The 25648-nt window shown below is 41.0% G+C and overlaps 1 protein-coding gene across 4 annotated transcripts in view; it reads right to left on the bottom strand.

The window, feature by feature from the left end:
• Window positions 1-25648, bottom strand: part of KCNMA1 (potassium calcium-activated channel subfamily M alpha 1) — a 1372671-nt gene that overhangs the window by 475512 nt on the left and 871511 nt on the right. For all 4 annotated transcript variants that reach the window (XM_033940852.1, XM_033940853.1, XM_033940854.1 and 1 more), the window contains exons 10-14: window positions 25092-25202; window positions 19884-19989; window positions 15204-15286; window positions 13696-13765; window positions 7905-8060 (exon numbers count right to left, since the gene is read on the bottom strand). In XM_033940852.1, the coding sequence (XP_033796743.1) occupies window positions 7905-8060; window positions 13696-13765; window positions 15204-15286; window positions 19884-19989; window positions 25092-25202 (526 nt within the window). The remainder of the gene's footprint in view (window positions 1-7904; window positions 8061-13695; window positions 13766-15203; window positions 15287-19883; window positions 19990-25091; window positions 25203-25648) is intronic.

Here is a 25648-nt window from a genome sequence, read left to right as displayed (position 1 = left end):
CCCAACTCCCCGACAATATCGGGCCAGGAGGGAGCCCAAGTCCTCCTGGCCACGGCGACCCCCTAACCCCACCCTGCACTACATTACGGGCAGGAGGGATCCCAGGCTCTCCTGCCCTCGACGCAAACCCCCCCCTCCCCCCAACGACCGCCCAACCCGACCATGTGCCTCAGGCCCTGCCCCCAGGAGGGACCTAAGGCTCCCGGGCCTATTCTGATTGGCCCAGGCGCCTTAGGCCCCACCAGTAGGCGGAGCTTTGGGACGGATGGGCCAATCCGGCCTCATTCCGTCGTTGGCTGCCTGCCGGACAGGCGGGTTTGGCTCCCGTCTGTCCGGCCAACTACAGAAAGGTACGGGGAAGGGGGTTGGGGGTGTCGTGGGGGTCGGCCAGGGGGGTCGCGGGTCGGCTGGGGGGGCGGTCGGAGGTTCTTGGGGGGGGCGGTCGTTGGGGGGAGGGGGGGTTTGCGTCGAGGGCAGGAGGGCCTGGGATCCCTCCTGCCCGTAATGTAGTGCAGGGTGGGGTTAGGGGGTCGCCGTGGCCAGGAGGACTTGGGCTCCCTCCTGGCCCGATATTGTCGGGGAGTTGGGGAATCGGCGGGGCAAGAGGGCTTGGGCTCCCTTTTGCCCCGATCGTGTCGGGGAGTCGGGGGGGCAAGAGGGCTTGAGCTCCCTCTTGCCCCGATCGTGTCGGGGAGTCGGGGGGGCAAGAGGGCTTGAGCTCCCTCTTGCCCCGATCGTGTCGGGGGTGCCAGGGACCACACGGAGTCACCCACCGTACCACCCGATTCGGGTAAGCGCAGGTATCGGTGGGTGGCTTATTTGCGGGGGGGTGCCTTATTTTACATTTTTTTCTAAAAAGGGGGGGCTGTCTTATTTGATGGCCCTGCCTTATCATCGGGGAAACACGGTAGAAAAAATAAAATAAATGAACAGTTAAGTCCCAGTTTTTGCCGCTGAGACTCTGCCCTCTCTCACTGTAAAATTAGACTCTACTTAGTCTGTCTTTAAATTTAAAAAATGTGTGTTGTTTTAAAAAACAATTATGTTTTTAGATGTATCTAAATAAAAATAATAACCAAAAATTTATCTTTTTTTATGTCATCTTAGCATATTTTATGCTACAGAACGAATTATTTTTTTTAACATGTATTGTTATGGGAAAACGCGTTTCACATAACGAACTTTTCGCATAACAAACTTGCTCCTGGAACGAATTAAGTTCGTTGTGTGAGGCACCACTGTATATTGGTATTAGATCCCTAGTATCAAAAAATTTTGTACTGTAACTGAGGCAAATTGTAACCTGTTAACTGTATATTATGTACAGTATGTTATATATTATGTATGCTTGTGGGTTTTTTTGTAAATATTTTTATTGAAAATGGTCGATGGCACGTACAGCATAGTACAAAATCATCAAACGCAATTATGTATGTTAACCTGTAACCTGTTCTGAGCACTTTGGGGAGAATGGGCTAGAAAACAAATTAAATAAATACATACATATGTAATAGAATGAAGTCCAACAAGACAAGATTTTTTTAAAAAATTTTAAAGTTCATCGAAAGTATTTTAGGATTTAGTATAGTTGCCTCCTCTATTAATTGAAGCAAGCACTGGCAGAAATCAGCATTATGCTGAAACTTATGTGTGCCGAGGAAAAGATACAAAAGAAGATGTGGGGATTAAAAAAACAAAAGAAAACAAAAAATGGGATTATATTCAGCTGGTTGGCAGTGAGTGTCTTTTTAGCTATACCAATGTTATTCTTAGATATCCTTGACATTCCTAGATAAGGGGCTCATAATCAAAAGAAAAAAACGTCTAAAAAGAGGCCTAAATGACTACTTGGACAATCAAAAAGCCTGATTGTCAAAGTACCCATAATCAAAGCTGGTTTTAGATGTATCTAAAACCAGCTTAGACCTTTCCCCTGCCTCTAAACACACAGAGAGAAAAGAGGCGTTTTTAGAGGAGGGGAAAGGGCGGGCAGTGGGCGGGAGGTAGGCCGACCTAGACCTAGGTGTGCAGCAGGTATAACCAAAACTTTAGGCAGGTTGCCTAGTCGGCACTTATACGTTTTGACTTAGACCAAGTCAAAACAGGTATAAGTGCCGAAAAGGGCCGCTGAGCTGATCGTGGCTGGCACGGCAACCTACCCCCCCCCCCCCCCCTGCAACCATCGTGGCAGGAGAGATGCAAATGCCACTATTTACTTGTGTAGATGTATATGCCTTCAAAATGCCTTCTCATGACTACTAAAAGAGACTCTTAGGATTTATTTATTCAATTTTCTATACCGTTCTCTAAAGGGAGCCCAGAACGGTTTACATTAACTTATTCAGGTACTCAAGCATTTTCCACTGTCTGTCCCAGCAAGCTCACAATCTATCTAATTTACCTGGGGCAATGGGGAGTTTAAGTGACTTGCCCAGGGTCACAAGGAGCAGCGGAGGCTGTAGCTTTAACCACTGCATCACTATTTTATGACACTGCAGGAGAGCTGCCGAGACTCCCATGATAAGAAATTGCCAGTACATCATTACCAGACCTAAGCAACACATCTAGCAGAACAGCAGTTCAGAATTCAGAGAAGGAGCTTTTCTAAAGAAAGGCCAGCTGTTACTCACTCCTTTTAAATGACAGGAAATCAAGATGGCAATGAAGCTAGACAGACAGGTTTATATGGATGTTCTTTTCCAAGCTTTTCCATTAATTGGAAAGTTGAGAGCTATAGTAAGATGTATCATTCTGAAATTTCTGTAATACATCCCTGTTTTAGTGCTCTATATTCAGCCACCACAGCTAAAATAACTCAGAATACCATTTCATGTGCTCAGTTCTCTGCCTACCACAGGCAATATCTATCTGTGCCATGCTTCTATTTTTCTGCAAGATGATATCTTTTACCAAATAAAGTTTTAGGACCGCTGTAGTCAATCTTCAGTATAAGTTGTGATAGTGAGAGTGAGTATCTGTGCCCTGAGCTTTTAGACACACAGCCAGTCTACAGGTTAAAGACAGCAGAAATCTTTACTCATGTAGTTCAAGATCAAACACAAAGAACCTTTAGTACAAACATAAGAGGCCTGCTTTTTGTTGGGTTTTTTTCACTCAGAGAATAGTTAAGCTCTAGAACGCATTGCCAGAGGTTGTGGTAAGAGCGGATAGCGTAGCTGGTTTTAAGAAAGGTTTGGACAAGTTCCTGGATGAAAAGTTCATATTCTGTTATTGAGAAAGAAATGGGGGAAGACACTGTTTGCTCTGGATTGGTAGCATGGAATGTTGCTACTGTTTGGGTTTTGGCCAGGTACTAGTGACCTGGATAGGCCACCATGAGTATGGGCTACTGGGCTTGATGGACCATTGGTCTGACCCAGTAAGGCTATTCTTATGTTTTTATGTCCTTCAGGCTATAAAGATTTCAAGTTCTCCGTAGCAGTCTCTTCTAATCATGTCAGAAAGCCTCTTCCCTGACTATCCTTAGCAGTCTCAGAATCTGTACTGAAGGCTGCGTCCTCGTCTCTCTCAGCCTCTCTTGTTTTATTCTAGAGATGGGGGGGTCATGCACATGACTCAGCTTCCCGAGCTATATATCCCTTTCACATATCCTCCCCCTCAGCTTGACCTTCCTAAATTGAGTGCCTACCTGCACTGGGTTCTCCTCTTTCATGTACCCCCAAGAAGGGGTATCAGACATTGGGTCACCTCAGCACTATCTCCAAACATTTGCCCTCTTCACTCTTGGATGGTCTGCTCTTAACTCCTCAAACCAGAAGATCTTCTTTTCATGCAGTCCAGTTGGTGTTTCCACTATCTTCCCTCATTTTTAGATGTATTTTCAGTATTAACTGAGTAGATATAAGAAGGCTTTTGCTTATATCGTTGGTTGAGATGTACCCCCTTGGGCATCATTTTCCATTCTTTGAGCCCAATGCTCAAAACCTACCTTGCCTTTAAGGTGCGCTTTAACCTTTAACTGGCAGATGGTGAAACGGATGCGTTACGTAACTTGATGCTGAACGCGAGCAACAGTGCAAAGCAATAGGCATTTAGAGATGCAGATCTCCCATAAGAGCAACAGAAAACACATGTTGCTTCTGAGAAGCAATGCCAAACAAAGGCTTAAGCTAGTTATAGCTGGTGTAGCGTACAAGCATTTCAGCTTCCAGTGCCCAAAAGCGATTTGCATGGTCTTTTCCATGCCTCATAGCAGCCTCTGAGAATTATATGCAAATCATTACAACTATCTCATTATTATTAAAATGAGCACTCTAGAAGAGGTCCAAACAATGTCATGTGATGCAAAGAATGAAGGGCAGAACTTTAACACTTCAAAATTTCCAGCAGGTCTGGAGGTGCCGTAGCATAAGATGCCGGGGGGCAGCTCAAAATATACATGAATATGTTTTTTTCTCTGTTTCAGTGGGATACATATACACAACTTTTAACTTTTTTTTTTTGGGGGGGGGAGGGGCTTTTATCTGGAAAAGTTGTATTTATGTATACCACAAAGCAGAGAGAAAGAAAGCATATTCTTATTTATATTTTGAGTTGCTCTAAGACATCTCCAGGTTGTAGCTGTTTGTCACATTTGCATAGTTTATCGTTGGCCCTCCCATACGCCCCCCCCCCAAGAACAATAGAATCAATGGATGCGCATATGTGACATATGTTTGCAGTGCATACAGATTCACTTTACGGCAAATACCACAAAGCATGTTGGGATTGTTTTCCCATTGTAATATACAGTATATATGCCTAACTATAGTGTAGGGTTCATAGACAAAACCGCGGAAGACAAAGGCGCATGCCGACAACTGAGCGCAAGATGGAGGCGTGCGCCAAAGAAAATGACAGTTTTTAGGGGCTCCGACGGGGGGGGGTTTGTTGGGGAGCCCCCCACTTTACTTAATACAGATCGCGTTGGCGTTGTGGGTGGTTTGGGGGGTTGTAACCCCCCTCATTATACTGTAAACTTAACTTTTTCCCTGTTTTTAGGGAACAAGTGAAGTTTTCAGTAAAATGTGGGGGGTTACAATCCCCCAAACCCCCCACAACGCGGCACGATCTGTATAAAGTGGGGGGGGGTTCCCCCCCACACCCCACCGTCAGAGCCCCTAAAAACAGTTATTTTCTTTGGCGCGCGCCTCCGCGCTGCGCTCAGTTGTCGGCGCGTGCCTTTGTCTTCCGCGGTTTTGACCTGACACCATAGTGTAGAGACATGTAAGTGGGTTAAAGAAGGCACTCCTGCCTTCAAAAGTGACATAAAAAAAGGAAAGTTAAAGCTGAATAAGCAGGATTATTTTTTGTATAGCGGTTGCTGTTAACAACACTTCAACTCTGCAGGCACAGAGAAAGAGCAGGCCAAAACAGAGAGGTTAATTCAAACCCCACTGGATGGGCAGTAGGAGCAGCTGATGAAAGGTGATCAGATTCAGGTGCAATGTGAGCAACAGCAATATATTTTTAAAAGCTGCTAGAGCTAGAACAGACCTTCCTTGCTCACGTGTTGGGTAGACTGGATTGGTCATTTGGCCTTTATCTGCCATCTTGTTTCTATGTATCAAACATTGCAGGGGATAAGCACTTACCAACCTCTTTGACACAAGTTGTGCCTCGGATGACCCAAAGGGATGACCAAGTTGTTTGGTTTTTTTTAGTAAATTTTGAACAAGTTGCCTACCTAATAGGATAGTCAAGAGACTCAGGTCACCTGTTTTGGCAGGTTACTAACTTATAACTGCCAACTTGATTTTCAACTTACAAATTCTAACGGAAAAACCTCATATACAGACATAGCAGACAACTTTTGAAAATGATTGGGGGGTGCTGTATTCTTAACTTACAACAAAATTGGCTGAATTATAATTTTTGGTGGAAATCTTTATGCCAAATCTTTAAAATGGAACGGGTAATAGCCATACAGTAGGGGCATTTTAAGAAATTTAGGGATGTTTGGGAGCCATTAAAATATTATATAGAATGAATATTATTTTCTCCCTTTGTTCATACATGTCCAGGGTGGGGAGGGGGGAGGGAATATTTTATGATTTATTATGCTTAAGTACAATTGTTGGGTATAAGGGGGGAGGGAAATTTGATGTGAGTTAAACTTTGATGGTATATTAAGTGATGTTAAAGTATAATATGATTGTACCTTATGTTACACTTGTTGAAAGTTTTAAAAATGAATAAAGACTTATTAAAAAAACCTCACAACAAAATTTCCCCTCACCCAGAAAAGGAAAAAAAAAATAAAAGGAAAAACAAAATACATCCAGTAGTGAAAGATCAAACTAGCTTACATGTCAAGAACAGGGCAGGGAATGTCGACACATCAAAAGCTATTGTTCTGCCACTCTCTCCTGCCCCTGGCAGCTTGTTAGCATCATACTCTTTCTCTCTCTATTCAAACCATTCAAAGCACTTTTCTCCAACCAGTCCCTTTCTTCTCTCAGGCCATTTATACAACACTCTATCCCCCTTGCTCTTCCTTCTGCACTTTATAATTTTTCTCCTTCTGCATAAGCATAATTTGCCCTCCCCCCTTTTACAAAACCGCAAAAGCGGCTATTAGCGCCAACTGGTGCACTGAATGCTCTGCGCTGCTCACGACACTCATAGAGTTCCTATGAGCATCTGGAGCAGCGCAGAACATTCAGCGCACTGGCCTGTGCTAAAAACTGTTTCTGCAGTTTTGTAAAAGGGGAGGTTGATGTTTTATATTTGGGGGTAGGTAATTTAATAGCTCTTTTGACTACTTCACCCCCTAAATCTTTTTAGCCTGTTCTGCTTCTTATTTTCCCTTGACCCAGCCTTCTGTTTTCCCCCTCTTCCCATCAAGCTCCAATACCCTTTTCCTTAGCTAGTTGCTGTTCCATGCAGATTTGGCTTTCGAGATTCCCATCCCATTCCCAACCCATCCCTTTCGAGATTCCCACTTCTCACTCTCCTCCTACAGGTGAGTTTTCCTTTTGTTTGCAGATTTAACTCATCTTCAGTTTGTGACTTCCCATTGATTATTCCCATTGGATTATTTCCCAGCGCTGCTCCTTTCCTGGAGAGGTGGAGCTATAGTTAAACGATTATGTATCACCAAACGGCTAAATGGCTCCCTTTTCCAAGAAGAGGATTATTTCTAGTTATCCAATGTGATTCATTTTTGGACAGACATTTTTTGAAATGTTAAAAGAAGGGAGAATTAAGCTCCAGGCAAACACTGTATAAGGCCTCAAGTATTATTTCAAAGCAAGAAAAAGGTGTTAAATTGCACCAATAATCTTAAAATAAATGTTGCATGTAAGATCTGATGATTCTGATTGTACAGAAATAAACAGATGACATACAATATGACTTGGGGGTTTGAGCCACAGTAAAAACATATGGTTTACATTTATTTCACATAGCATTAGGAAGGTCAAGACAATCAGTTTTTCCCTTTTCTGTAGGCATTTGGTGCCATATGAAAATATGAATTATATTTTTGTTTTAACAGTGAACACTGTTGATAAACATATGGTTGATCTAAAAAAAGAGTAAGACTGGCTGTGCTTTGAACAATCATTAAACAACCATAGCTAGGCCAAATTAAAAGAAAGCCAATTTCCAAAGAATTTGGGTAAGGGCCAAATGTGTATTACAGAAATGTTTGCAAAGTAAAGTTTTGCTTTGAGTACCGCATTCAACCCATGACAATATATATATTGGGGCAAATGTCAGTCTCTGCACACAAGACAATGGACCAACACAAGAGCAGAGAAAACCAGGTCTTCAAGCCAAACAAACTTTATTGGCAACCAAATAGCTAGGCATTTGTTTGGCTTGAAGACCTGGTTTTCTCTGCTCTTGTGTTGGTCAATATGTATATTGCACCAGTATACCCTAATATAATAAGACATTACCTTTATGAATGATCTCATAGAGAAAAGATTGGCCAGCATTGTGGAGAGGCCTTGTGCCAGGCAGCTCTGTGCTATGAAGCCCAGCTTGAGTTCAGCCAGGCAGATTGCATCATCCCCTTCTTTCCAGTTCCAGCTTGGGATGTTCAATAAATGGGCCTAAAGAAAGAAAAGAAATACTAAGATCCTGTGTTCACTCTGGTTTATATCTTATTTTCATAGAAATTTCATTGAATCATACAGACAGAAGAGAATTACCAGCATTAAAACAAACAGCATAAATCAGAACAACGCACAGCATAGGCTGAACTGGCCTTCAGAGGCACACAGCTGGATGTAATACTGTAAAGTGAGTGCTGCTAACATTTATACATCAACTATTTGTGTAAATGATTAGAATGGTATATATAAGGAGGGATTATAGTTATACAACTACACTCAGAGCAGTTTACATACTAGTATTTCAAGCATTTTCCTTATCTGCCCTGGTAGGCTCACAATCTATCTAATGTATCTGAGACAGTGAAGGATTATGTGACTTGTCCAGGGTCACAGCAAGCAGCATGGGGTTTGAATCCACAACTTCAGGGTACTGAGGCTGTAGGTCTAACCACAGGTTGTGGAGTGGGAGAAAGACAGACAGTATACGCACTGCCACTGGGAGAGCCTGAGTCAAGTGGGGGGAGGGGGGCTGAGCCATTGAGGTCCTCCCCATGGCTATGCCATGGCACATACATATAGAGAGTCTGAGTAGGGCAATATGCAAGACTCACACTTGCATGATTCATGGAATACTATAAGCATGTATCTTCGGTATTTAGACACAGACACATACACCAGCTCTAAGGGATAAATTCTATTTATGGCACCAAAAGTTAAGTCACCACAAAGAAAGGGATATCAAAAAGTGCACAGTGAACAGCAAACAAACAAAAAAGCCCAAATATTTATTCATAAAAACCCGACATGGCCTGTGTTTCAGCTAAAAACCTGCATCAGGGGTCTGTATAGTTGTGTACCATAAGTACATCCAAATTATTAAAGGTACTAAAGTCCCATGTAATGGTGAATGCCAACGGTATGAAAAACAAACAAACATTCGTTGTATGAGGGTAAACGCTAACTGCATTCTAAACTGAGTCTGAATTCTGTAGCAGCGGTTTCACATGGAACCACTGTTATAAAATGTTAGTGTAAGTTTGCAGTTTTGCACCTAACTGAAGGCATTAGCACTTACACCATGTTGGCAATTAGGCATATAACAGTTAATGTTCTATAATATGTTTGTGAAACTCCTAGCCACACCCCGACCCACCGATGCCCCTCCCATGGCCATGTGCCTTAGAAGTTGTACATGGCAGAAAATGAGCATGCAGCTTTTAGAATGCTAATTGGTATCAATTAATGCCAATTAATACTATATTAAGCTAATAATTGGCTTACTGTATACCAGCTCAGGTAAATTTCTTAAAAAAAAAAAAAATATTAACAAATAAATACATAAATGCTTAAAAAAATAAATGAAACAAGTTCCTGAATCCAGCCTATGGTTAATTGCTAGAACTGGCGGCATCTCCAGAATCCCAATGAAATGCAAAGATTCGAAGGACAATGCATGCAGCTACCCATCTTGTTCCTCCTTCTTTAAAGGTTGAAACAATAGACCTTCAGGACTGATGAAATTGATTCAGGTGTTACTTTCAAGTTTTCTAACACATATTTCCTTAAAATATCTACTGTCGAGATTGAGATCACCTTTGGAGACTTAATGAAATGCAGAATACCGCATCTTGCCATTTTTTTGAAAGTCTCTAACTTATGTATAAAAATGGAAAACTAGATAGATTGCAATAAGAAACTATGCCCCTTGTCTTGATAACAGTGTTTTATTGCACATAATTCACCTTTTGTGAATTTAAATGCTAAAATTTAAATGTTAATGAGTAGCTTCTATGTAATATTGTGCAAAGCAGTTCATGAAGTATGGACAGAGCCCTAAGGTCCTGATTCTATAAAAGATGTCTAAAGTTAGTTGTGCCTAGCCAATCTAGACATCTAACTTATTATTTTTTAATTGGTTTAATCAGGGCTAATAACTGAAAGTGCCATTAGAAAAACAATAAAAAAATTATTTTAAAATTTGCCAGTAGACACCTACTACTTCAAGGTAGGCATCTACACAGAGGCACCTTAGGTTTTGCGGTATAGAAATGTGATTTTATGTTAGGTTATGTTATGTTATAAATAATCTCCTGAATAGCTGGCATTTTTAATTCCTGTTTCAAAAATAACAATTTTGGGGTACCGGAAGAAACTGAAAATAGCTAAATTGCTTTGCATATGGGAGGCGGTATGCCCTTTTTAAATTGCAAAACAAAAAAAGAACAATGGTCTTTCAAGAGACATCATCTTCTGTACTTTGGATTCCCTCTCCTTTGCTGCCTTCTAAATTGTAAGCATTTTGCAAAATACGAGGAGGTGCTGAAAAGTTCTCAGCCCAACCAAGAAGAGAATGACGTGGATATGGTCCAATCAATGATCTGAAACAATGTCAAAACACAGAATTTTGTTGCTGCAAATTGGCAAAATAATGTTCAGAATTTAAGAAGTTGTTGGTTGGGCTGAGAACTTTTCAGCACCTCTTCGTATCTTTTCAATTTCAAACATGAAAAGTGTACATTATCAACATATTTGATCTGGGCATAATTCAGAAATGATTCAGTCCTTTCTTAATTTTTATGAATCCAGTTCACCCATATGATTTTCCAACTGCCCAAAAGATGCAGAAAATTGTCTCCAGCTTTCCTCATCTTATTCTCCAAAGTTTCCAATTTGCTCTTATTATATTGACTTGTTTTAGGTGGCAGATAGTTTCTTAAATCAGGGGCCTATCATATGGTTTCTAAAGTAATAGTTTTTTAAATACTACAAATATGATGGTATATCTCTATTCTCTCCCAAGTCTCTCTTTCCACACACTCATTTAGTTCCAAATCCAGTGTCTCCTTAATCTAAATGTCTCTATTTCAGACCGCACATCAGTAAAGGAAGGATGTTCCACCTCTCTGATTGGTCCTCAGTGGATCTCCATCTCTACAGCCCCTGCCTGTTTCAGCGTCTTGGGTTACAAACTTCTTACAATGCAGTCTATACATATGGAAAACTTGTCAATGTTGGTTTCAGTGGTATCTTCTGAAGGTCTATAGCAGGGGTCTCAAAGTCCCTCCTTGAGGGCCGCAATCCAGTCGGGTTTTCAGGATTTCCCCAATGAATATGCATGAGATCTATGTGCATGCACTGCTTTCAATGCATATTCATTAGGGAAATCCTGAAAACCCAACTGGATTGCAGCCCTCAAGGAGGGACTTTGAGATTCCTGGTCTATAGCCTCTTGTACACACAAGTTATAAAAAACAAACGAACCCCGAGAGACAACCACAAGATCACAAGGAAGTTAAGAAGCTAATTGCTACAGTCACTATGGCATTTTGCCTTTATACCAGTGTTTACACTGCATATATTTTATATCTTGTGAGTTTACCTGCCAAAAACCATGTTAATGAGTATGCACAATGTAAAATTATACTTAGCATTATTTAAGAATGAAGCACTAAATTATGCATGACAGCTTTACAAATGAAATATTACATTTACAATAAAGTCCATAGGTGAGTATGAGTGTACTTTACTTTCTGGGCTCATTTGTATGCACACAACATCATGCATTAAACAAGTTCACATGCATACTTTTGCACGGTTCACAGCGGTTTAGCACATTGGCCTCCATGTTAGAATCCCTTATTGCTTCTCTCATTTTCCGAGAATGTAGTTTTTATGGGCTGGCCTCTGGGTTAAAGCTATTATCCAATATCCTGGCCTCCATTGCTATTTAAACATCTTCTGCCCACAATTACATGTAGAAAATGTTTATCATTTATCAAAATATAATCACTTAAAACAAGGATTATCTTGTGTGACCTCCTAGAGTAGAAACATCTGTCACTGTTGCTTTGTAAATATCATAGGTCGCGTTATCAGTTGTGGCAACACTAAAGCAACTGGCATTTTGCAATAAACTCCTGGAAATGATGAAGCAGGCTATTATATTACATGATATTTGTGATTCATTCACCGTGCCATAATGACAATATGTGTCTGTGCTCTAGAATGTGTAGCAATAGCAATAAAGACAATTCTATTGGGCCCTTTTACTAAGCTGTGCTGCGGTAAAAGTGGGGCTTTCCCATACCCTGAGGCCATTTTTAGCATGGCTGTAAAATGGTCGTGTATTTCTCCATTAATAGCCACAGGTTAATTACCTAATTAGTGCATGGCCATTAGCACAGGGATCCCTGTCACTTATTTACTAAGCAGTAAGGGTTCCTCTGCTACCCACATGCTAATTGGTTAGTGTGCGGCGATGCAGCTGCGCTGATTAGTGCTATTTTCTCTCTGCCCACAAACACATTCTCACAGTCAAAAAATCCACAGGAATAAGCTAAGAACTCTGGAAGCACTCATGAGCAAAACAACTCAATCTCATAAATTTTATATATTGTGAATGTATATCCTCGGTGTGAAGTGATAAGCACTGAGCGTGCCCACCCTGTTGAGGTAGCACTCAATTGATTTTGTTGCTTAAACTTCCCAAGGGTTTAATAAACCGATTGACACACACCGTCACAGTTTTGTGTGATATGTGATAATACACTCAGGCAGCACTCGGTTTACACACGTGCAATAGCGGCTCGCACTACAAGCGCATTCTGAAAAAAAAAAAAGGAAATGTGGGTTTCTGATGAAGGGGACGAGTCAACCTTAAAACTAAGCTCCGTTGAACCCTGGTCTGTAGTGCCAGTTTTTTTTGCGGCGTGAAAGATTATTCAATTTGAGACGCCATTGCCTTGAATAGCACACCAGCCGCCATTGATTGATCACCGAAGATAAGTGTTATCTATTTTGTGTTTGCTGATCTGCCTGGTTATTCTCTGGAAGTACATGAACATTGATGTATTGTAGCACTATATTTAAAAAAAAAAAAAAAAAAAAACACCACATTTTATTTTGATTGTATTATCACATATCACACACAATATGTATTTCCTATGACTGTGTGTTAAGCGGTTTATTAAATCCTTGGGAAGTCTAAGCAAATAAATCTATTGAGTACTACCTCCAAAGGGTGGGCATGCTCAGTGCTTTTGGTTAAGTACTGAGGATATACATTCACAATATATAAAATGTATGAGATTGAGTTATTTTGCTCACAAGTGCTTCCAGATTAGCTTTATTCCTGTGGATTTTTTTGACTGTGAGATTCTTACTAGCCGTAAAAGGGTCTATTAGTAGTGATACGCAAACACATCCTCAGCATTAAAAAATATTTTCCTTGTTTTAGCATGTGGGCAATGCACGCTGAACACAAAATTACCAAAGGACGCCTGAGCACACCCAGCACTAGTGGATTTTAACCTGCAGTATGCACACATTAGTGCTTACCATAGCTTAGTAAAAGGGCTCCTATATAATGCTAAGCTTTACTAAGCAGCATAAGAGTATTTTGCCATGGGCCAGCAAGGTAAACGCTCTAACGCTCATAGGAATTCAATGAACATCGGAGCATTTACCTCACCGCGGGCAAAATGCTCTTACGCTGCTTAGTAAAAGGAGCCCTACCACTGTATGTTAAAAATGCCATGCTAACTGTGGTTAGAATTCTAATGTTAGCTTTCTTGTTTGGTTTGGGTAAGAGAAAAAGGTTGCTATGAAAGGTATATTGTCCTTTTCACTTTACCTTGTTGTGATATTGCAGCATCTGAGTGATTATTCTGATCTTTGGATGGTAATTCTTTATAGAAATAACTCTGCAAAAGGGAGAAATGCAAGAGGTATATCAGATATCATAAATTCCTTTCTCAAAGACATTAAATAGGAGAAACATAGAAGTTTCCTGATTTCTTCCATCAATTTGATGAAACTCCATAGAGTCAAGTACATTAATGTCTCTATTGGTGCATAACCGCAGGAAACAATTCTGTGCCATTCTTTAGTATCTATCTCAACCTCAGTCCTTTTACACCAGCATTCTTCAGTACAAGGCTTGAGGGTCAGTGGCTGTGCCCATTCATACTCTGATTCTTATGTGAGCCAAGTATAGGATAGTCTAGCCATGGTGATGAGGTTGGCTCTTAGGCATTGGTGGAATGAGGCATTATGACATCACAATATCTGCTCTGGATACTAGAGACTGTCATTCTTTAGTGTCTATCTCAACCTCACTCCTTCTATACCAGCATTCTTCAATGCAAGGCTTGAGGGTCAGTGGTTGTGCCCATTCAGTGGTTGTGCTGATTCTTTCCTCTCTCATTAAAGAATGACATGAAGATGGTTTCCTATGATTATTCACGGGGACAGGAACGGCGATGGATTTTGTCACCGTGTCATTCTCTAATTTATGGCAAGCCACTTAGGGGTCCTTTTACAAAGCTGTGATATGCACTGGTGTTTGCTTACCACAGCTGAAGATGACTTAATGTGTCCTGTGGCAATTTTGCAATGTGTGTGCGCAAAATGTGTGTCAGAGGCAATAAACAGCCCTCCAATTTGGGGGCTACTCAGAGGTAGATTGGGGGGGTCAACGTATTCTCCTTCCCCCCAATATACACTCTCTAAAGATACTTTGTTGGCAGGGATACTGAAGCCCCACTAGCTAGCTCTTGAGCCACTCCCCTCCTCATAGCACTGCTGAAGTTGGCAGCATGCCTCCAGCTGCCGCCAGGACTTTGGTACATGCTCAGTTCTGAGCATGCAAGATGAAAACTCTCATCAGTGGCTGAAGGCACACCGCTGACTAATGTGAAACTTACTGCATCTTGTATTGAAACAAAGTGACTCACATTTGTGTTATTTCACTGTGACCACACTCTTTCACTTGACAACCCACGGGCTGAATTAACATGTGCTTAGGAATGCTATGTGTTTGGACCTTAAAAAAAGAAATAGCCATAGGAAGCCAGTGTATAGTTCAAAGCACAGGAAGAAATTAGGGATGCATCTGGAAAAATTATTTGGTTTATTGTCAAGCAATTTTTGGATATTTTTCCTTAATTTCAGACATTTTTTCATTTCATTTCATCTATTCTGTTCAGTTAATTTTTAACAAGAGAATGTTTTAATGTATATAAACTGATTATACACATGTTCATTAGGTAGATTTTACACTGATTAACATTTGTAAGGCATACTATATCATTTGTAATCTGAAGTATAGTACAATTTTAGCCATTGCGAACCCACAATTACCTCATAATATTGGAGGCATCTTCTGCATCTGGATCTGCACAATACTTGTTAGCAAGGATTAAGCAGGCATCCGCTGACTCTATCTGAAAAGATCCCACAATACAAAAAGAGAGTACATGAAGATAGTAACGATTATTTTGTTTAAACTTTATTAAATAATGTCTGATTTTGGACATTTATAACTATGGAAACAGAATTTTGAAAGTCTCAGTGCATTAAAATATCTGTACCAAATACAAGTGATTCATCCTTCAGCATTTAATATAGCTGTAGTAAGCTACTATATTAAATATAAGGACCTGATTCTGTATAGGACACCCAGTCTCAGCAGATACCTAAGCGGCTTTTGAGAATCGCACACAGGCATTCTATGCCCTCCTAACAGGCAGATGTCTAACTCCGTCTAACCACCCCAATTCTGTAACTGGCGGTCATGTCACAGATGCCAATAAGAGAACTGCATTGCCACTGAGCTGATCACAGCAAGGGAATCATCCCTGAACACACCAACACTCCAACACTGTTGCAAACCTAAAAAAAATTCCAGGCAGGAGGAATGCCCACTCCCTCCTGCCAGCAACCCCCCAACATCCCAGGCAGAAGGGATGTCCACTCCCTCCTGCTGACACCCCCTAAACCCCAATCCCCCCAGCCCACCCGCGACATTAACAGGAAGGCCGGCTGGAGGGATGCCTACACCATCTGGCCAGCAGGACTGCCTCTTCAGAATGGCAGGCCTTCCCCCTTCTCAATGCATCCTGGGATGCACTGGGGAGGGGCTTAAGGCCCCTCCCATAGGAGAGGTTTTAGGCACCTGGGAAAACATTATGGGATGCACTGGGAGTGTCCTAAGACTCCAATTGGCCAGATACCTAAATCCACTCCCATGGGAGAGGCCTTAGGGGCCTGGAAAGGAGGCCTAAGACTCCGGTTGGCCCAGATGCCTAAAGACCCTCCAATGGGAGTTGTTGTTTGTTTGTTTGTTTTTAAATGTGTATCCTGACTGGCTGGTTATACAGCGGTAGGATGCTTACCACCACCTACAAATTTGAAGCCTTTTATATAATACTAGTCGTTAAGCCCGTTACATTAACGGGTGCTAGAATTTATGTCTGTCTGTATTTTTCTTTCTGTCTCTTTCCTCCCTCCATTTCCCTGTGTAGCGCTGTCTCTGCTTTCTTCCTCAGTCTGCACTCTCAAACTGTAACATTACTGCTTAGCTTTTTCTCCCTGCAAGCATCTCTGCTCTAGCCCCCTGTCCTTCTGTGACTGTCTGTGTGTCTCTCTCTACTTGTGCACTGTTTGTTTGTTTTTTTCAATCTCTCTTTAGCTCCTGATCCCCTCTCACTGACCCTTGCCGACTGCATGTAATTCCGGTTAGGTTTCCATGGCAACCCTGCTCGCGGGTCTGTTCGGTAGGGCCGTTTTTTCGGGTCTGCCGGCGCCGGGTGGGGAAGAGTCCTGGCTCCTTTTTTGGTTTGGGCGCGTGCAGAGGGGCTCAACAGCGCACAACCACCTTTCCTTCCCTCCCTCCATCAGGTGCAGTGCAGCTCCACCAATGTTAAAAGCAGCCGCATCGAAATCAGAGGCCTGCCACTGCCGTAGCACGTTCCCCTCTGCCTTGGTCCCGCCCCTTCTCTGACATATGGGACCGCGGCAGAGGGAACGTGTTACGGTGGCGGCAGGACTCCAATTTCAAAGCAGCTGCTTTTAACATAGGCGTAGCTGAACTGTACCTGATGGAGGAAGGGAAGGAACGGTGGGGCAAATTTCGTCAACGGCAGTCCTTGTGCGGTTCGAGAGAGGGGGGGGGTGGAGTCGGCGACTTGCAGCTTCGCGTGCCTCCCACCCCCCTTCCCTCCGGCTCCGCCGCCGATAGTCTCCACCTGCATTGCCCCTGGCGCAGCACTCACCGGCCCGCCGGGCGGGGAACGGAGGAACAGGTTCAGGGCTGCCAGGGGGGGGAGGAGTGAGTCCGGCTGAGACTGGCAGGAAGAGGAAGGCGGAGCAGGTGAGCCGGCACCGAAAAAAACTTTAAAGAGCCAGCCAGACCGTGAGTGCGAGCTGTTGTAAGTTTGCATGTGCACTCTTGCCGGCCACGGACATACGGATCACGGAAGCACGCGGATTAGAGTGCGCATGCGCCGCCTACGGTTTTACTATATAGATTATCCTAAGAGTTGAATCACCTGCTTTTTTATGAATATTTGATGCTGGTGCTTTGAATGGTCACTTTTTTATGATACACCAAAACACTAACATTCAGGGGTCCTTTAACACAACTGCAATAGCAAAAAGCATAGTTTGCCCTTACACATGTCATTTCTGTGCACTAAGGACACTATTAAAACAGAGAATGGTGAAGTTTCTGGAATCCGGTGGATTACAGGACCAGAGGCAACATGGATTCACTAAACATAGGTCTTGTCAGATAAATCTGACCAATTTCTTTGATTGGGTGACCAGAGAATTGGATAGAGGGAGTGCGCTTGATGTGATGTATTTAGATTTTAGCAAAAACTTTGATAGTGTTCAACATAGGCTTATAATAAATAAACTAGGTGCCCTTGAGATGGGCTCCCAAAGTGACAGACAGGATCAGGAACTGGTTGAGTGGAAGGCAACAGAGGGTAGTGGTCAATGGAGATTGCTCTGAGGAAAGGGATATTACCAGTGGTTAACCTCAAGGTTCGGTTCTTGGGCCTGTTCTTTTTTTTTAACATTTTGTAAGTGATATTGCTGAAGGGATGCAAAGTAAGATCTGCCTCTTTGCAGATGATACCAAAATCTACAATAGAGTAGACACCCAGATGGTGTGAATAACACAAAGAAAGACCTAGCAAAGCTTGAGGAATGGCCTGAAATTTGGCAGCTAAAATGTAAAGCTAAGAAATGCAAAGTCATGCATTTGGGATGCAAAAACCTGAAGGAATGGTACAGTTTAGGGGGTGAAGAACTTATGTGCACAACAGAAGAGCAGGACAATTGTATGTGATGATCTTAAGGTGGCCAAACAGGTTAAAAAGGCGATGGTGAAAGCTAGAATTATGCTAGGATGCATAGGAAGAGGTATGGCCAGTAGGAAAAAGGAGGTATTGATGCCCTTGTATAAGACTCTGGTGAGACCCCATTTATAATATTGTGTACAATTCTGGAGACTGCATCTTCAAAAATATATTAAAAGAATGGAGTTGGTCCAGAGGAAGGGTACTAAAATGGTGCGTGGTCTTTGTCATAAGGCGTATGGGGGACAGACTTAAAGATCTCAATATATATACTTTAGAGAAAAGGTAGGAGAGGGGAGATATGATAGAGACGTTTAAATACCTACGTGGTGTAAATGTGCATGAGTTGAGTCTCTTTCATTTGAAAGGAAGCTCTGGAATGAGAGGGCATAGGATGAAGTTAAGAGGTGATAAGCTCAGGAGTAATCTAAGAAAATACTTTTTTTATAGAAAGGGTGATAGATGCATGGAACAGTTTCCCAGAAGAAGTGGTAGAGACAGAGACTGTGTTTGGATTCAATAAGGAATGGGATAGGCACGTAGAATCTGTTAAAGAGAGAGATAATGGTTACTGCGGATGGGCAGACTGGATGGGCCATTTGGCCTTTATCTGCCATCATGTTTCTATCTTTCTATAACACTTTCTCTGAAGCTGGAAAATGACCGATTTTTATATTTTCAGCATTAATGGACACATGTTTGTAAGTTGTAAGGGTTACCTTGCTAGTCAAGCACTAATTAATTAGTATGTGGCAATGTTGCTGCACTGATTGTAACAGATATGCCCACTATCCATTCCTAGACATGCCCTCCTTAGCCAAAAAATAAAATGTATTTTTTAGCATATGGGTAGCACATGTAAATTTCGATTTTACCATGGGATGCCTCAACGCAACCTATGGTAAACTCCTTTAACCCTTTAATTGGCAGATGGTGAAATGGCTGCTTTACATAACTTGATGTTGAATGAGAGCAACAGTGCCAAGTAATAGGCATTTGGAGATACAGATCATCCATAAGAGCCATAGAAATACATGTTGCTTCTGAGCAATAATGCCAAATAAAGGGTTAAGCTGTGGCAAGCATGTACTAATGCTTACCAGAGCTTAGTAAAAGAACCTTCTGAATATATACCCATGAAGCAGTAATCGCTTTTGACTAAAGTTATTCACAATGAAATTTATAGTTAAATCTTCACCATAGTACACTGTGTTCCGTATTCACAAATTTGTTTATTTGAGCAAAATAACGTAACCCATTTTCACTATACATGAGGCATTTTTGCTTATTCACAATCATACAGAGTGTGTTCCCATGAGGATAAAGATATTCATAGAGCTGTTTATGAGTACTTTTACACAAAAAGATTGTTTTTACAAAAAAACGTACACACCTCGTATAAAATATAGTACATTTATAAAATGTAGACTATAATAAACAAGCTGTTTTCTATAAGAAGGGTATACAATAAGCAGGATCGCATAGGAACCTAACTCCCTTTTTCCCTATTCGTATTTTCGGTATCCACAGGGAGTTTCTAGGAATCTAACCCTAGCGAATAATGAGAACACATTGTATAAAACAGAAAATGAAATACACTTTAATTGTCAGTTTTTTGCTTATTCTGTTGAGGTCAGAAATGGACAGTACAAGGAATGCAATAAAGTCTCTTTACCTTTACTCTTGCCAGGTCATGTGGATTGAGAACTGATCCCTGATAAAATTCCACCTGAGTAAAGTGCCGCTTAAACAAAGCTTCCAGCTCAAGGTTTGGAGAAATACTGCATTCAAAATTTAAGAAAGGGTTAGAATATTCTTTATAAAATGACATTTCTGTGAGTGAAAGATTGGATGCCTAGTGAATAGTCTGCTAGCATAACCTAACGTATTGCAAGACATGAGGCATGAGACAGGAGACAATTGGAACTCAGTTTGCAGTGGAAGTGATCACTGTTATGCTAAAGTCATTATTGCTTGGAGCAGTCTAAATGTACAAAACATATTCTCATAGATAGAAGGGAGAGGGCAATTCTATAAGTTGTTGCTAGTATAATTTTAGCTAGTATTAATGCACATAATTGGCAGTATTCTAATCATTGACTCTTTCACAGCACCAGTTAAACTTTAATAGTATATTGCTCAATCATAAACTCAATACTAAATATACCATGGATATATAAATAACCTTCATTTTTATTTAAATGACCTTCAGAGGTTTTGCTCATAAGATCATTTAGCTTCAAGCTTAGTCTCAAGAGACTCATTGACTCTTCATCAGGTCAATTCTTTTAATCAATTTTGCAATAGTCTCAATAATTTCCTTCATTCAAGCTTTTTTACTTTTCTGTAAAGATTTTAAGGTCAAACCTATCTCCTAGCATTTGTAAGATGTGTCTTTTAGCATTCAAACATTCAAAGTTGAAAAGCTTGGAGACAGATCACCCCAACATGAATTCATGTTTCGCTTCAAAATCTAGTATTCTAATCATTTACATATGTAAGTGACCATTATAGAATACCAACTCCTAGATAAGAATGCACCATATTTTAATGATGCATATTTTGTGGCCGGCATATATAAGGACAGAATATTGGCAAAACACACAAATATCCGTATACGTATCATAAAATATATACTATCATTTACAAGTCTTCTTGTTAACATCTCAATGAAGTTATTTATACCAGCTCTAGGACTGGTCTACTCTACGTGATCACGACTCAAATGTTAGCATGTTTTGTGTATTAGTATTCGATAAAGAAAAGTAGACACCTACTCCTTCATTCTACAGTAGGATGCCTAAATTTAAGCATCATTTCCATGCTTAACTTTATAGAATTCTGCTATCCAGATTTGTTTTATTTTTATTGATTCAATTTTCTATACCGTTCTCCCAGGGGAACTCAGAACGGTTTGCATGAATTTATTCAGGTACTCAAGCATTTTTTCCTGTCTGTTCTGGTGGGCTCTGGGGCAACGGGGGGATTAGGTGACTTGCCAAGGGTCACAAGGAGAAGCATGGGATTTGAACCTACAACCTCAAGGTGCTGAGGCTGTAGCTTTAACCACTCCGCCACACTCTCCCCAAGTGTATAGGTATATGATAGCGTATAGGTATATGATATGAGAGGCCGCTGAAAAGTTCTCAGCCCAACTAAGGCGAGAATGATATGAAGCCATGAAACTTACAAGTTATACACACTTTTCTTGACACTTCGCTTCATTTCATATCATTGAAATGAAAAGTCTCAGGAAAAGTGTGGAATAACTAGTAAGTTTCATGGCTCCACATCATTATCTCCTTGGTGTCAGGTCAAAAGCACGCCGGGACAAAGGCGCGCTCAGACAATTGAGCGCAGTGCGGAGGCGCGCGCCGCTCAAAAGTAATGTTTTTAGGGCTCCAACGGGGGGGGGCGAGGGGGGAACCCCCCCCCACTTCACTTAATAGACATCGTGCCGCATTGTGGGGGCGTTGTGGGAGGTGTGGGGGGTTGTAACCCCCCACATTTTACTGAAAACTTCACTTTTTCCCTGTTTTTAGGGAAAAAGTTAAGTTTACAGTAAAATGTGGAGGGTTACAACCCCCCAAACCCCCCATAACGCCGGCGCGATGTCTATTAAGTAAAGTGGGGGGGTTCCCCAACAAAACCCCCCATCGGAGCCCCTAAAAACTGTAATTTTGAGCGGCGCGTGCCTCCGCGCTGCGCTCAATTGTCTGGGCGCACCTTTGTCTTTTGCGCCATTGTCTATGAACCTCTCTCCTTAGTTGGGCTGAGAACTTTTCAGTGGCCCCTCGCAGCAGTAGCTCATCTAAGTGTTATAATTAGGTGCTTAAGTGACATAGCACATAATTGTTAGAGGGGTGTTCACAGGGGAGAAGCATGGGTAGGGCCAAAATTTAGGTGGACAACTTACAGGTGTGAATTTTGAATTTAGGCGTGGACGCTTACACAAACCACAGAGCTATCATAAATGCGCGTGCCTACATTTTGGCACACTGATTTTAGTTTAAACTAATGTTCTACATGGATACTTATGTATCCAAGCATCCTTATTGAACAGACTAACTATTTGCATTATACGGCTGCTTAAATAAAAGCTTGTCTGGATAGAATAGCTTAAATAGGCCTCAGTTTAGTTTCTTATCCTAGGCACCATATTATAGAATTATCCTCATAGAAAGTACTTTTATAAAGGTTTTTCCATGCGTAGAGCGTGTTTTACACTTGGGCATGGCCTGTAATAAAACTGCATGGCTATACATATGTATTAACAGTAGGAACATTTCCTGGAAAGTATTTGGGTACAGTGGAAGCAGAATTATTCATACACATATATTTCTAAAAAATCTGTAGGCACAAGTCTATCAGGTGTAAATTTGTCTAAGTAAATGTGTGCACTATTTCTTCCACTTACTTCTAGAATACCTTCCATAATTTTTTATTTATTTAAAAAAATTATATACCGCCTTTAAACAAAGCGGTTTCCACAAAAAATAAATATGCATAATTGCGGAGTATAAAACAAAATTACATTTCTAAAATCAAAACTAAATTACAGTGCCATACAATACATTTTCTTTAAATAGAAAAAGAAAGAAAAAACAAACTAAAAAACAGTTGCACCCAACAAATGAACAATGCCCAGGCAATTAATAACAAAGGTACTTAAGAATCCACTTATTGACTCAAACACAGTCAAGACAGAAGTTACATCTATCAGGAAATATGTTAATATGAAGGCTGAGTAGTAATGTTGTTTTTTGTTTTTTTAAAATCAAATTGGTTTACAACAGGCACCTTTTTGGACTTTTGGCTTGGCCCTCTGCTATAAAATTATTCCCGATCCCCTCCCTATGTGATTTTAATCTTAATACATTATGGGCTCCTTTTATGAAGGTGCGCTAGCATTTTTAGTGCACGCTCCGGATTAGTGAGCGCTAGCCGAAAAACTATCGCCTGCTCAAGAGGAGGCGGTAGCGGCTAGCGCACGTAGCATTTTAGCATGCGCTATTCCACACATTAAGGCCCTAACGCACCTTCGTAAAAGGAACCCTATATGTAAACTAACTTTGGAAGTGCTCAAAAACCCACAGGTAGAGAAGCCGCAAACGTGGACACGCCCCAAAATGCAAACCCCCTTGCTACTCTGCAGCAGCGTCATGGAAGCTTGTGAACAACTAACAGCAAATAGTATCATATTTTAAAACATTCTTTTTCTTTGTTACAGGCAGAAAGAACAAGGAACATGAGTATAGAATGTCAGGTGCAACTCTGGGTAAGAGCGAACAAGAAAAGGACCTGGGTGTACTGATAGATAGGACCTTGAAACCGTTGGCACAATGTGCGGCAAAGAAAGCAAATAGAATGTTAGGCATGATAAAGAAAGGAATCATGAGTAGATCGGAGAAAGTTATAATGCCACACTTGGAATACTGTGTCCAACACTGGTCTCCCAACCTAAAGAAGGATATAAAACTGCTGGAGAGGGTGCAGAGACAAGCAACGAAGCTAATAAAAGGTATGGAGAACTTGGAATATGAGAAACGACTTAAGAGACTGGGATTGTTCTCCTTTGAGAAAAGGAGACTGCGAGGGGATATGATTGAGACTTTCATAATACTGAAATGAATCAACAAAATAGAGCAGGAAAATAAATTATTTACAATGTCCAATGTGAAATAAATTATTTACAATGTCCAATGTGACATGGACAGAGGACATGGACTGAAGCTAAGGGGGGACAAGTCCAGGACAAATATCAGGAAGTTCTGCTTCATGCAATGAGTGGTGGACACCTGGAATGCTCTCCCAGAGGAGATTATTGCGGAATCCACTGTTATAGGATTTAAAAGCAAACTAGATGCACATCTCCTTACGAGAGGCATAGAAGGATATGGGTGACTAAATTACGCCAGGTGTACACCTGGCTTGGCCTCCGCGTGTGCAGATGGCCGGACTTGATGGACCGAAGGTCTGATCTGGAGATGGCAGTTCTTATGTTCTTAGAAGCAGTAGTCCTCTTGATTGTCACAAGAAGTGGTTGGTTCTTTGAGGCAGCCCACGAGGGTGAAATGCGTCAGAACCTGATAATACCATCACAGCCAGCTTCATTGACTGTCACCAGGCTATGTACTTTTTAGCTTTCTTATGAAATAATTGAAATCTTAAGCATGAATTTCAAGCACTAAGCACTTTATATAAAAGAAGAAAAATCACAATAAAATATTATAATAAGATTTATTAAACAGATTTTCAGTGTAGGAGAATGTACAGTGATAGACCAATGGGGTTTGCATTTTGGGGCGTGTCCCCGTTTGCAGCTTCTCTACCTGTGGGTTCTGAACACTTCCAAAGTTAGTTTACATATAATGTATTAAGGTTAAAATTGCATAGAGAGGGATTGGTTATTTATATAATTGAACTGTTTATCATTTGGATCCCAATAATCCTTTAAACTCTTGTGAAACACACTAAAATCTTTGAAACTTGGTTAAACCACAAGTCAATGTGTACCCAAATTGGGTGTTATGAAGAGGTACTAGAGATCTCAAGCGCTCACAGCTATAAGCCTGATATATTTTTCAAGCTAATAACTACAAAGAAAAAGGAGAATATACGAGACCGATGATAGCTCACTTTGTAGTTATTAGCTTGAAAAATATATCAGGCTTATAGCTGTGAGCGCTTGAGATCTCTAGTACCTCTTCATAACACCCAATTTGGGTACACATTGACTTGTGGTTTAACCAAGTTTCAAAGATTTTAGTATCATTTGGATCCACCAAATATTACATTTATATTCCCCGAGTTTAATTTTGGATAAAATTATTCCCTGCATGAGTACATGATGTACAGTGCTGCAGCAATTTCATACACTTACTTATGAAGAAAGACAATTTCAACGTTGACATCATCCCTGTCCTTGTGGAGGAAATCCTTCAGGAAGTTGGACACACTTTCCAGCGTAATATGGCCACAGACAACTATATGCCTGTGCAAGAAAAATGACAAGGGATCATGTTCAATGTAGCAGAGGTGAAGCAAAATAAACGTTCGCTGCAAAGGAAATATTGATGCCTCTAACCCCGCTTCCGGAGGTTAGGAGAAAAATTGTCAGCCCTGGGGAAGTGTACTAGAATGGGAAAAAAAAATCATACAGATTCACAAAGCTTACTGCAGAGAATTATTAAAAGCAAAACCATTTGGTGAGGTAGTTGCATGCATTTGACAGCAAGAAGTGTTGAGTTATTGATGTAGTCATTGCTGTATATTATATCTAGTTCCAGGGAGATTAATTTTTCCTTTCATATATCTTTCCTCCATCCAGACCTACGATTTATCTCCATTTTTGACATAGAATTCATCATATAATAGATAAAAAAAAATCATACTAACACACCTTTCCCAGAAAGCAGACTGCTTCCTATCACAATATGT

Source organism: Geotrypetes seraphini, chromosome 4 (genome assembly GCF_902459505.1).
Source record: "Geotrypetes seraphini chromosome 4, aGeoSer1.1, whole genome shotgun sequence".
Lineage (NCBI taxonomy): Eukaryota > Metazoa > Chordata > Amphibia > Gymnophiona > Dermophiidae > Geotrypetes > Geotrypetes seraphini.
The sequence above is the reverse complement of the archived record's forward strand: the minus strand, read 5'-3'. Positions and strand labels throughout refer to the sequence as shown.